The 14,037-nt window shown below is 45.6% G+C and overlaps 1 protein-coding gene across 1 annotated transcript; it reads right to left on the bottom strand.

Moving 5' to 3' along the window:
* Positions 1-4,937: 4,937 nt before the first annotated feature.
* On the bottom strand, positions 4,938-10,825 carry proza (protein Z, vitamin K-dependent plasma glycoprotein a). The gene is made up of 9 exons (XM_071922092.2): positions 10,676-10,825; positions 9,378-9,535; positions 8,497-8,660; positions 7,905-7,929; positions 7,705-7,818; positions 7,459-7,599; positions 7,105-7,220; positions 6,747-6,864; positions 4,938-6,074 (listed from the first exon to the last, which is right to left on the bottom strand). The coding sequence occupies exons 2-9, from the start codon at positions 9,454-9,456 to the stop codon at positions 5,539-5,541; spliced, it is 1,293 nt and encodes a 430-aa protein (XP_071778193.2). The 5' UTR covers positions 9,457-9,535; positions 10,676-10,825; the 3' UTR covers positions 4,938-5,538.
* Positions 10,826-14,037: the final 3,212 nt, after the last annotated feature.

Genomic DNA, 14,037 nt, shown 5'->3' with positions numbered 1-14,037 from the left:
TGTCATCATCTTCATCATTATCATCATCACCGTTATCACTGACATCATCTGTGATGTTCCGATCGTCGTCGTCAGCATCCTTGTTATTAGCATCAAAAGACTGTGTTTCATTGTACGATCAGATGAGGGAAGTTGATCATTACACTATCACACATGCATTATCATAGTAAATGGATTTGGAAGAACGTGCCAAGTGGGTTACAAAACCACTCTGAGCACCTCGCCATTGTAGGGTAATAGTGTATTTAAGAGGCTTTATTAGGCTATTGCTCGGTCATGACGGCTGTGTAATTACTACTGTGTGTGTGAGGAGTCTGGTAGGTAAATTAGATGGGAGGCCTTTGGCAGGGTGCTGTAGAACCAGAGTGGCCCATATGGTGCTGTGTGTTTTGGTGTGTGTTAGACAATTAGTTCTGCAGAGACACATAACCCTGCCTCACAAACACAGCGCATGGCTGCACTCGCACACACACAGACATGCTTAATGCCCACCAAAGAAATAAAACTAAATATATAGAGGGGAATGGGAAAAAACAAATGCACATAAACACACACACACACACGCAAAAAGCAACACAATTATATACAAGTATGCACGAATACACGCTCACACACTCCATAGACTTGCTAGTAAACATATAACCATCCTTAGGCAACTCTTAGGATATCTCCCTGTGTGTGTGTGTGTGTGTGTGTGTTTTACATTTATGATGCCATCATGGGGTTGAGGGTCAGATCGAAACAGACAGAGGACTCTTGCTTCAGTGTTTATAGAGGGCGACAAGGTAACTGTGGGACAGTGTGATCATGTGTTGGGCTCAGTCACCGACTAATTTAGCTTTACAGACAGGTTATGGGACAAACTTTGGCCCTGTCTGATGAGTTATTGTCTGTTAATGGGGAGAGCACATGCTCTTCCGTGTTATGTGTGTATAGGAAACAACAGCATGGACACTGTCTGTGATGTTTCCTTTTGGAGACTGTAATCTCTATTTTTCTGTTTATCTGTCTCTGTTACTCTCTGTCTCCAAAATTTGTAACTGTCTCACATTCTCTCATTTGTCTCTATCTCTGTTTCCGTTTGTAGGTCTCTCCCTCTGTCCTCCTTACTCCCTGGAGGTCCCCTCACCTCCTCAAGGCCCTGGATCTGTCCCGGTCCGCTGCCAGACAGAGCCCTCCTTGCTTCAAGCAATAGGAAGATGCAATAGGTTGAACTTCATCAAGTAAACCAAACAGAGACAATGAGGTGGCCAAGCCTCCTCTTCAGACAGAGCAGCACAAAGGCCACACGCTGCATCTGTATCCAGTGACAAATATCAGGATGAGAGCCTGTGACCTCACAGGACGTATTAACTATGACAGGATGCAGGTGTGCAAAATGAGCAGGAAGACTAATTTTAAAGAGCAGTTTGTTGCCAGACACACATCCCGTTTTTAACTGTGTCCTACGGAGGTGGAGGATGTAGGGTGGATTGTCTAATATTATATTGGTTCTGTGTAATATAGATGAGGGGCAGCGGTGCTTTTTGGCAAATAGAGAAGGTCAGTTGCTGGCCTATGCAGACACACTTTTATTTTGTACCTAAATACCACAAATAGTCATATGTATTATGTCCGTACGCAAATATTAATTTCCAAACACACATGCACGCAGGTGGCAAATAAGAAGCAGGGATGATATAGCTACAAGCAGGGTCTCACTGTAATATGCTGCTCTATCTGTCCTATAGCTGCACATCTGGCTGCTGCGCTAGTGAATCAGTACAAATAAACACATGTGCATATACACAGAAACCCCCACTCAAAACACACACACACACACACACACACACACACTTATTTTCCCCGTGTATTCCTTATCGACTGGCTCTGTGGTGATGAAATGTGCTGACTTGGCCACCGAGGTAATGAAGGTAGTATGGCAGGAGGAATAATCCTGACCTCATCTGTCCTTATCACCGCGGTGACTTAAGCCCTCCGGCTGTCACTGGCCACTCGGAGCGCTCAGACCCGCACAGGGGTCATGACCTTTAGGAGAGGCAGAGCCCCGCAGAAGGAGGGTAGATATTAAAGGTCAACTGAATGTGACCTCGTCAGGCCAACTTAAAACAACCCGCAGAGAGACATGCATGTATCTGCATATGGGAACACACACACACACACACAGGAATACAACTTCCTGTCATGTACACACGCACCCACACCAATACTCGCTTTCATTCATAAAGATGAACACACCTCACACCACAACACATATACAGAAGCACACACACACTTACACAAACACACACACACACACACAGTCTTATCTGGCCTCTTCAAAGACGACCACATGGACCAGAGCACACTTGTCTTCATGCAGTGAGCCTTGGAGACCATTTGACAGCTCCTCAGGTTTCTCAATGGCTCTAAACAGGATTTAACCCTTGGAAGGTCAGGGTGAGGTCAGTGGAATAAAGGCAACTCTAGGATTTTACCCTCCTCCACTGTCATCCAGTCACTATGGCTGCATGTTGATAAGTGGCATATTGTTTTGAAAGTCCGTCTCAAGGATCACGGTTGGTTACTCGGATGAGAGGAGAACAAATGATGCTCTTTTCCCAACAGAGCAGAAATCTCACAGAACATGAGCAAAAAACAAGGTGGAATCCAGTCCAGAGGAAGATCGGTTGAAGTGTTTGCCAAAAGAAATGCCACAGTCTGTCTTCCTTGGTGGGATGTGAGGCATTATGCTAATGTGAAGCTATACAGAGCAAGGCCCTTTTTGCATGTTTTAAGGTTGGGTGATGTGCAGCTAAACGACTGATGTCAGGACCGACACAGAAGAAATGAGACTACAGCAGAGTTACACAAAAGACTAGCTTCTCTCTATCTGCCTGTCTGTCTGCCCGTCTCTCTCTCCATCAGCCACCCCAGTCCAGCCTCTAACCCTTGGAGGACCTGCCTGCTGCACAATTACCCAGCCAAGTGGACGCTGACTCTGTCTGGCATGGGGCACCATTTGAGGAGGGGGGGGGGGGGGGGGGGGGGGGGGGGGGGGGAGCCCCCTCTGTGGGCATAGTGAGACAGAGAGCCGGGGTGGGGAAGGGTGGCTGGGTGGAGTCCAGGAGGGGAAAGATTGGGGACATGGATTTGGGGGGGATTATTGGACAAGATCATAGGCATGCCTTCACAGATAGCAAAGCACCCATTACACACACAGTCACAACATGCAGACTTTGCCTCAGTCAGTCTGCCTCCCACTTTCAGACATATTGTATACCCCCTGCACAGATTCAGACACCACACAGACTGATAATCCTTCCCAAAGACTGTCATTTGATGTTGCCCCCAGACCCCCAAGACACAAATAAGCATGTATGTGTGCATTACACACACACACACACACAGGGCAGGGTGATGCAGAGGGATTTGAGGTCACAGCATGTGGCTAGTTTCAGTGTTTGGGGAGAGTAAAGGATTACTGTTTTAGTAGGGCAGTAGCCAGATGTACAAGTTTACCCATCATACTGATAGTGTAGCACATTATAGTAATATTCCACTATATCAACACTTTCTCAGATTTGCTGCCTGTGTGTGTGTGTGTGTGTGTGTGTGTCTGTGTGTGTATGTGCTCTGCAGCTGTCTACCATCCTGTCCAGCAATAATAACATATGATTTGTGCAGAGTGAAAGTGAAAGCTTTGGCATTAAGTGCTCTCACTTCCCTCTGCCATCAGTAATGGCCTCGCTAATGTTTCTTTCCTAGGCCTTTTCATTCACATCCAATATAGATCCATCAATCCACCAGCACAATGACTGACTTCCTCTCTCTGTCAACATCACAAATCCCAGGTCCCTCGGCCTGTCACTGCACTCATCTGTAAGTCCCTCCACTTTTGGCCCTATCTCTTCCACCAGCTCTTTTCTTTCTCGGCCTGTCAAATATCTCTCACACGGCCCCTCTTCCCCTCATTCGTGTCACGTCCTCTCCTCCCCATTTGCTCAGATTTTAGGCTTGATTCAGGGAAAAAATGAAACCCATGCAGTGGCTGTTTAACAGCATCCTACTGAATTCAGTGGCTTGGAACAGATGAACGCTGGGTTTAGCTGCAACCTCGGTCTGTCTGTGTGCGTGTGTGTGTGTGCATGGGCATATAAATGGAGGTGGCAGCGCCAGACCCAGGAAGGAAGGAGCTCCACTCAAATTAATCTCCACTGGACGGCCCACTAAAGGAGCAGGGCCATTTTTGGGAGCAAGGAGCCATCTCCTAGGTGAGTGCCATGGCAACAGCCAACGCGGGCCCCAGCTTTTAGAGCTGTCCTTTTCAAGCATCCGATCAAAAGTGGCAGGCCAGGTTTTTGTTGTTTGGAGTCTCTTGCTCTCTCTCTCTCCCATTCTTCTCCCTCTCCTTTTCTCTCCCTCCGTGACATGGGAGCAGCCCTGGTTCTGGCCTTGTTCACCAGGGAGGCTGTGAGAAGCTCGTGGAGGGCTAGTGTCTGTGGGAAAAAGTTGCCAGACAACACAGGGGAATGTGACAGTGAGGGCCGCCCAATATCTGGGACAATAGGGGATATAGAGTTGAGAGATTAAGACAAACTAATATATAGTCAGAGCTAAACTCTTATCTTTTGACTATAAAGTTACACGTTCTATGCTATCATAGTTGTGAGAACTTTTGTCTTTTTGTCTGTATTTAAACTTTACATGGTTATTTATGTGGTGGGTAATTTCATTGGCGCCGAGGCCCGTGAGATCTATACAAAGTATATTGTGTAATTTCAAAAGGTCTAGCCATTGGTCTGCAAATAAGCACAGATTTCAAAATGTTGTCCTGTAAAATTGATTTTTTTTTTTCAGATGAAAGGTGTTCATCTGTCAGGAGCACAATGCTGCATCACAAACATTAGTCTCTATTAGCAGAGAGCAGTTGACACCAACATGATACATAACTGACATCAGGTCTATTGTTAGGGTTTATTACATTCTCACAACGGTGATTAACTGGAATGTTATACAGTCAGTGCTTGTCAACCAGTACAGCGGTTGATGAAAAACAACATCACTTAAAAGGTACTGAAAGGTATGTTCACAAGGCAAAATGCATGCTGCATAATTTACTGCTTCTCTAGCTGCTTTTGGCCCGCTGCTATATATGGATGGTGGACATGGAAGTGCGTCTCAGTTGTATCCATTATATCTGTTAACAGAGAGCCACCTTGTGGATGAATGAAGAAGTCCACGAAGAGAAATGGCAAGTGATCTCCTTAGAATGGATGGAGGGACTATAGTACGTTTGTTAAAATACTGTATCAAACTGGGAAATGGATATTATGCAAGGGCAACAAGACAAATGCTACTGAAAAGACTGACTGAAAGTATACACATGGAATGGTCCATTTGATTCCCTGTTTTTAGTATTTCTCCACCTGTCCCCCTGTATTTTTTTTTACCATTTCTATCCCTAATAACTGGCCCTTACATGCTCCCTTCTCATCAAATTTCCATTACCTTTCCACCAACCTCTCCCTCCTTCTCTCACCTCCCTGACTCCCCCTCTTAGCGCGAGTCCATGAGTGGCTGGAGCCAGCCCAGGAAGCGCGACACCTTCTGGAAGATGTAGCCTTTGCTGCAGTTGCCCCCTGGTGGCTGGCTGACCACTCCAGTCAGGAAGAACACCTCCCTGTACAGGGTGAGCAGGGGGCTGCCGGAGCTCATGGTGCAGTCGGCGTTGGTCCTGGCAGCGGTGCAGCCCATTTTATTGGTGATCAGGCCGGGGTGCGTGTCCAGACAATCGGGCAGGCGGACGTACGCCAGCTGGTTGAGGGTGAGCGGGCCCTGCACCGCCACCTCCTGCTTGGGGTCTTTCCAGCCGGTGACCACGGCGGGGAACTCTCCGGTCATCAGGACGCTCTCGGCAAAGTCCCGTTCGGGCAGACAGGCGGCGATGGCGGTTTTCTTGAAGAGGATGCGGTCGCGGAGCTCAATCACAGCCAGGTCATTTTCAGGGCGACCTTCCAGATAGCGCGGGTGGACGTGAACTACTTTCACATACAGTGTCTGCTCTCCCTCTTCGTAGGTGGTCAGACGTTTGCCTAAGGAGGTGTGGGCACAAGGAGGCGCTCAGGATCATGTGGTTTCTCAAACATGCACACACATGTAGAAACATATAAGGTCCTATGTAATCTTTCCATTTTAAGACTTCTCAGGGTTATTTTTCTTGGATTCAGGTTTTCACTTTAAGCATTTTACACTCAAAAATTGTCTTTCGTCACATAATCTTATTCTTAATCAGTATATCAAGGCCAGTTGACATGCATGACATGTTTTTTTTTGTTGTTGTTGTTGAATTTCAATCTTGTTGTGTAGGCATCCAACCCAGAAACATTAAGGTTTATCTAAACTAAAAGTCAAGCATTACATATATATAGACAGAGCTTCCCACACAACCCCACTATCCTTACACATTACATACATGTTTCTCTTCATGTTACATACTATCCAAATTTTGCCAATCTCCCTATTTGTTTATGCCCAAATTCTTAAAATTGAATATAATGAGTCTCTACATTTTTTTCTGCAAAACAAAAAAAATTAGCCTGCCACTTTTCTTTAACCCATGGCTTTGCCCTTCATTTTCTTTCCTGTTGTGTTTTACCTGCTTTTAAATATCTTTTTCTGTAGCATTTTGAGATTTGCTATTAATAAATAAATGATTATTATTATGATCATTGTTTTTGTTTTGTTGTTTAGTCTTGTCCACTCACCGACGGCCACCTGGAAGGTGCTGTATTTGTTGGCACACTGAGCTGAGGTCAAGACCAGGTTCTCCTTCAGAATGACTCCGCTACAGAAACCTGCTGACTCAGCACTCTTCAGGATAGCCTGCAAACAACAACATGAACCCTATTAGATGCAGCAAGGAGACCCTGCGAAAAACGCTGCGTTGAGGGACGTGCGGTAAATTTGGCTGTCAGGTCATGGCTGACTGTGAAAAACACACTGACACACACCTAAGGAGTGCCTGCGATCTGTTTATGAGAAGTGTGAGTGTGTAAGCGTCAGTGTGGCGTGTCAGTGTGTGAGTGTGTGTGTGTGTGTGTGTGTGTGTGTGTGTATTCCTACCTGCCAGGGACACTCCATGGAACTACAGCTGAGTCCCTCAAAGTTGCTGCGGGCGTTGGAGGACTGTCTGTTCTGCCACTGGCTCAGACTGTTCACCTTCCCACAGGGGTAAGTGACTGAGAGAGAGAGATGGGTGGGGAGAGAGAGAGAGAGAGAGAGAGAGAGAGAGAGAGAGAGAGTGAGGGAGAGAGAGCGAGGGAGGAGTAGAACAGGAAGGACGGAGAGAAGGAACAACATATGCTTCTTCATATTTGTAGTGACAAATAATTATTATTTTTAGCATTATTTTTCCTCTTTCATACGGGAAACAGACATCACAGGGAAAGGTGGGGACCGTTCTCTCTGGCCGCGTACCTGCAGGCATACACTTTTCCTTGTCCTTGTCCCTGCCATCGAGCTTCCAGCCACGGGCGCAGGAACACTCATAGGACACGTAGCCTGGCTTACAGAACTGGGAGCAGCCCTTGGTCTTATCCAGGACACACACCGTCTGGTCTGCACCGTGGAAAGAGAGGAGGAAACGGCTGCATTTAACAAACCAGATGAGAAGGAACTAACAAATGTCAACTAAGCTCTGATGATGGAACATAGTGAGCGGACCTGTCTCACAGTGAACCCCTGAGAAGCCCGACTTGCAGACACAGTCGTAGCCTCCCACGCTGTCTGAACACATGGCTCCATTCTTGCAGGGCTTCTCTGCACACTGGTCTCCATCTGAACGCAGACAGTATGTCTATGAGAAGACCTGAAACAACTACTGACTGTACAGTGACGGAAAACTGTTTCAGCACAGTACTTACCAATATAGACGGACCAGAAGATATCCTGCAACACAAATATTGTATGATAAGTGTGCAATTGAAGCTGAATAATTATTTTTTTTCTATTATTTATCAGGGATGGGACGATATATCGAAATTCAATATATCGCAATACAAAAATGTGACGATACGTATCGTGTGGCAGAAAAATGAATCGCGATATTAGCTTCATTTTATTCTGCTTTAGTAATCACAAATGAGACGGCTTGTCCATCACAGCTTCACAAGCTCTCCATCCAAATTATATTATTAATGACATTTTTCAATTGTTGTTTACATTCTAGCAAGCCAATGCCATTGCTAGAAAGATTTGTGGCTCAGAAATAAACAGAATTCTGTCAGTTGTCATTGAACTTTTATTTATTACATCGTATTGTGTTTGTATCGAATCGTGAACCCCATGTCGCGTATCGAAACGTAACGTGAGATAAGCAGATCGTCCCATCGCTATTATTTATCCAGTGCATTCATGAAATAGGGGCGGACTGAAATCAGAAGGAGCCAAGAATAGAGGACCAAGAGGCGCTGAGAAGGTCAGAGGCAAGAGAGGGATGAGGAGGGAGGAGCTCACCGCGCGGTAGGAGTCCTGGAAGACCTCCCTGGCCTCCTCGTAGTTGCACACCTCCTCCAGGCACTCCCTCTCCAGGTTGGCAGGCAGCAGCGTCTCCTCGTTGCCCACGTTGGCCCTCTTCTGACGGGAGATCACCGAGCTGGCGTGCTGCTTGTCCAGGAACACTGGAGCAAGAGTTCACACACTGATTCACATACAGTATCGTGCAAAAGTCAGACACCACCCTTTTGTTTACTTAATTTCCAGTCAATGGGCCATTCAGTACAGATTATTAGTTTTTTGGTGTTAAACAATAATGCATTAATTAATGCATAACAACATGAGTCTTTTGGTTAAAGGGCGGACTCCCTTCTCTCTACCCCTCTCTCTACACCTGCCGATCTCATGAGATAATGACTACAGTTTCCTTAATATCATGTAATAGTCTGGAGACTTTGTAAAACAGACCACCTCTACTATTTTAATATTACTACATGAAAGTAATGTCAAGCATAGTCCAAAAGTCGCAACCATTTTTCTCCAGTTACACATCCACTTTGTGAAGATACTGTGTTGATATAGGGCAGAACTAAATGAGAAGAAAAACACAGCATTTGAGCCAATAAGGCCAAACGCCCTATATGATACAGTCGCCTCCCTAAACCCCTTGAAAAGACAGCATGTGCCTTCATAATTCTGTTCACATCTCACAAGGATGAGTCTTAGGCAGAGCAGAGACTGAAATGATTTGCTCATCTGCTGTGCCATCTTGACCTCGTTTTAGTCCTCACCTATCCTAGTTCCATCTAGTTCTCCCCCTCACTTGTCTTGTCATTCACTTCCCAGGTTATGCTACTAAGGACGTCTACTGTCCCGTCCCGGCTACGTGCCGGCCCTCTCACCTGTCTTGGGGGGCTGACTGGCTGCCACGGCCCCCAACAGCAGGCAGAGCAGAGTGGCAGATGTAGCCGAGGAGCCCATGGTGACACCGCAGCGCGACCCGTCTGTCAGTCAAGAGCCGCTCCTGTTAGCTCAGCACAGCAGGGATCAATGAGCACTCCTAAAAACAAGAGCTGCAGATTAGAAATGTGATAAACACAGGCTGACTGGGAACGGCAGTAAGATGTAGCAAGATGTGGGGCTGGGCAATAATTCAATGTCATCGTTTATCGCCTTTCATTATAATCGTATTGTGGTGAAGTAATGATACCGAGTTATCGTGATACACAACTCTGTTGTTTAATGATAAAAAGTAAATACTAATTCAAATCTCACAAAATGACATCTGAAACAAATAAGGGAATATAAAATGACAGTTTTGCCATACTGTATATCACCATGCAGCTCAATGTGATGAACATCAATTTGATTATTTAACATGTGATTTTGCATCTGTTTGCAGATGTGTTATATCAATATCAAAACATTGTTATTGTGATATTAATTTTGCCTATATCACCCAGTCCTAGCAAGATGTAGTAATATGCTCACTGTAAAACATCACATGCATTCTCAATTCTGGGTAAAAGAGTTGTGAAAGCATCCTTATCATCACGCTTTAAGAGTTTATTTGGAAAGATTAAAGATTAGAGCATCTAAAAGTTCAATCAGCCCCAAAGCATTATCCAATAAATTACCTCGTTTTACCATCAGTGACTGTGCAGTTTTCTGCAGCAGGACGGGACTTGTGTTACAGTGCTGCCATCTCATGGCAGGTTGGCATCACATATTATTGTCTCCTATATTTACTATCTCCTGTATTTACACATTGTAAACAAAGAGATGGCCTGCGAGGCGAGGGTTAACCCATCTATACACTTTTCAACATTTTCATCAACAACATTTTCATCAATGAGAATCAGCCAAGTAGAGAAGGAAGTGCTAAAAAATAATTTAATTCGTGTAAGGCCTCTGCTCTCCATCCGTGTTGATTTCACCAGGAAAATAGCATTAGCTCAAATCTGGTATTCTGCAAAGATGATGCCGGACCTACTATAACGCATCAGCCATGTTGGAGTGATGAGGAAGACACGATACGACATTAATCCAAACCAGTGCGATATTCCCAAAGCAATTAATGGCTTCAGGCGCAGGGCGTCCACCTCTACAGACCAACATGGGTCTGATGGATTCAGATGCGCCCAGGGCGAATAACGGTACGAAAAACAGCAACAACCCCTTGAAAACGCTCGGTACCTACCGCTCCGGACAAAACAAGGGTAACGGCCCGGTCTGGTCCCACCGCCCGGTGCTCCAGAAACACGCCTCAGCCTGCTGGAAAGTGCCTATCGATCTGAAATTACGACATTAGCCTGGATCATGGATGATGGCCACATCCACGCCTGCTCACTCTCTCACTGTTGGTTGCTCCCGTTTCAGGAGGAGACTGTAATAACACAGATCAACCATCAGAGGGCGCTGTAGGACAGATTGGACGTCATGTTTCCTTCACTAAAATGTTCCGAGCACATCCAGGACGGTGCCCTCGTGGCCCAGTCACACAGGGATCCATGCGCTTAGTTGTTGTGGGGCTGCAAGAGAGATGGAAGTCAAGTCAAGTTTATTTGTATAGCCCTTACTCAGAGTTACAGTCTCCCAGGGCTTCACAATGCTCACTATGAAAACAATAGGTGAATACGACACTCCCCAACCTTAGACCCTTACCTGAGAACAAGGGGGGGGTGGAAGAAACCTTGTGAGAGCTACTCAGAGAGGGATCCAGGACGATTCTTATCGTTATAGGCCTTTTGTTATATGAAAGCCACTCACATTGTTTTGTTTTTCGTGTGAAATCAATGCCATTTGATCTTAACATCAGTTTAGACGAATTGAAAAAGCATATCATATATAAGCATATAATTTACTTCCCCTAGTGAGTCTCAGTTTGTTTTCTTAATCTATGCCCTGCATGTGTGTGTGTGTGTGTGTGTGTGTGTGTGTGTGTGTAGGTGTAGGTGTGTGTGTGTGTGTGTGTATGTGTATTTGTGCACTATGTGCACTATTTGTGCCTATGCTGGGCCGGATTATCCATATATCGCATCGGGCGAGTGCCCGGGGGCACCAGCCAATTTGCCTTTGTCGGGGGGGCACCACACATTCAAACCACAATTACACCTTTATAAACTTTGTCATATTGTCTTTATATATTAGACATACTCTCTGGGGGTAATGCATATGCGGCCAAAATTAACATTTGATAATAAAAAAGAATATGCATAAAGGGAAAGAATCGTGATTGGCGTGTAGGTTTGATCATTTGGTGGCTTAAACAACTGGTTTGGTTAGTTTTTACACCAAGTTTGCCGGCTGGGCGGTGTTTGGACCTTCGAGCCAATCACAGTGCTTAAAAACGCGAACCCCACCCAACCGGGAACCAACCGAACTCACATCAAATAACTGGCACAGTTTAGTCAGAGCCACGGAGCTGACAGGTTGTGTTGTGAAATCACCAGCAAGGATGGTTGGTGTCCGGCCGATTGTGGTGGGCTGGTCTGGACAAAAGTCCAGGTCCATCCCATTGTCTCAATGTGCTCCTTTCACCTTCTGCAGTTCCCACTGTCACATCAACTCACCTGAAGTGATTGTTTGCTGCAGTCATTGAGCTTGCTTTATCTGGTGGTATGTGGGGCCTTGTCTGTGGTGCTGAAGTTGCATTAGATGTCTGTTTAATGATTTTTTTCTATTTTTTGTATTATGATTTTTTTAGTCATGCTCTGTAATGGTTTGGCATTTAGTCTTCATTCAGGCCTTTGAAAATTTATGGTGGAAACAAATTTTCCACCATTTCAAATTTGATACAGTATAGCTCTGTGTGTAAAGCCTAAAATGACATTTGTAGGCTCAAGTCAATCTATGGTGTAAAGTAATTTGTTGATTAGTACATTGTCTTACTTGTTATTTGTCTGCAGTATGTGTGTTGAGCCTGTACTGTTAATGTAAAAAATGATCTTTATTGGCATAGTAAATTTCACTTTTTTGCATGTCAAGTGGATGGAGGGGGGCACTTCAAGTGACTTCACCCTAGGGCACCACACTGTTAATCCGGGCCTGTGCCTATGCCTGTGTGTTCTGACATTAGTTTGCCAGTCATGTTAGGTTCCCACTCCAGGACCAATACCACTTCAGTTTTACTCAGCGGTGTGTGCGGCTCCTCTGATGTGAACGCAGCATCAAACAGGATGAAAAACTATCTGCTGCTGCGATCAATAGGGGACGACTAACTGCAAACAAACAGATAACAGTCTAGACAACAGCAAACAGCCACGACCAGACTGGGGCTCTACACAAATCAGCTAATACGGACAACTGAAAAGCAAAAGGGATGGGAGGATTAGATGGAAACTGCAGAGAAAAGGAGGGGAGAGAGGGTGTGAAGTTACTGGCAATGACAAGGAACAGTGGAGAGATATGTGTGCAAGACGTTTTCATATCTCTCAGCCTACAGCAAAAATGAAACCTGGAGTACTTGTAAAACATTTATGTCACTTTCAAGGAGTTATAAGCCAATATTTAGAGTTGTTGAATATAGGAATATGTCCAATTCTGGTGTGGGGGAGAGTCAAACACACGACCGTAAGCCCTGCTAAAACTAGGCTATCAAAGAAAGCCATGCTTTTCTTGCAATACCAATACCAAAGTCCTTTCTCACTGGCCTCATTTCAATGGGGCTTGTTTGTGAGAGCAATGCAATTTGCAGACAGGGCCATGGGGCTTAGTCTCAGCTGCAGCAGTGTTAAAGTGTCTCCATTTCCCAAGCCCAATAACGGAGGTATTATAGCAGCCTGCTCCCACCAGCTGGTCCCCAGTGCTGGACAGGGGCTGGAGCCGGACAGTCCGGTCCAGGGAGACTCACCCTGGGGTGGGGTGCGGAGGGCGAGCGTGCCCCGGCCTGCTGAGACCGCTGCTCCGGAGCTGCTGCTGCTGGATGTGCAAATGATCAGGATTATGGTAATTTCCCAAACGACTGTGGTCCATTTACAGTTGTGCGTACATGTGTGTGCATGTGTGTCTATGCATATCTTTGTGTGTCTGTGTTTGTGCAGGCACATGCATGTATGTGTGTGAGTGTGTGTGTGAGCGTGTGTGTGTGTGTGTGTGTGTGTGTGTGTATATGTTTGCTTGAAAACAGTGGAAAAAGGTAGTAAAGGAAAAGGTCTGTATCTTCCCCAACCATCCATCTCTCTCTCTCTCTCTCGCTCTCTCTCTCTCCCTTTCTGGGTTATGTTTTATTTAACATTCTCCACTTGTATTATCTCTCACTCGTTCTGTGGCTCCCGTCCCTGTTCTTCCCAGTTTCCAGTCTGATTTTTTCTTCGAGTGCCTGCTCTGAAATGGAGGGGAACGGAAAGAGAGGTGGAGGACTCACGTGCGACCTCTCTCACCCATTCTTCTTCAAATCCAGCGTCCAATTTAACAGGCACACTAAACAAACAGCTCGGCCATTACACAGCGCATCCATAATTAATGCCACCTGACACTTGCCAACTTCCTGATGGATAGAACAGGCCGGAGACGCAATCCCTGGGACTCCCTACACACTGTATCTCCATATTATTCTCTCTG

This window comes from Centroberyx gerrardi, chromosome 7 (genome assembly GCF_048128805.1).
Source record: "Centroberyx gerrardi isolate f3 chromosome 7, fCenGer3.hap1.cur.20231027, whole genome shotgun sequence".
NCBI lineage: Eukaryota > Metazoa > Chordata > Actinopteri > Beryciformes > Berycidae > Centroberyx > Centroberyx gerrardi.
Note: the sequence above shows the minus strand (reverse complement) of the source record. Positions and strands in the feature narration are given on the sequence as shown.

Bases quoted from the DNA above. Each gene is read 5' to 3' on its own strand.
- proza (XM_071922092.2), bottom strand. From the start codon at position 9,456: ATGGGCTCCTCGGCTACATCTGCCACTCTGCTCTGCCTGCTGTTGGGG. The intron at 8,661-9,377 runs GTGAGAGGGCCG...CTCTTGCTCCAG, and splicing joins CAGTCAGCCCCCCAAGACAG to TGTTCCTGGACAAGCAGCAC. The intron at 7,930-8,496 runs GTGAGCTCCTCC...TTTGTGTTGCAG, and splicing joins TCCAGGACTCCTACCGCGCG to GATATCTTCTGGTCCGTCTA.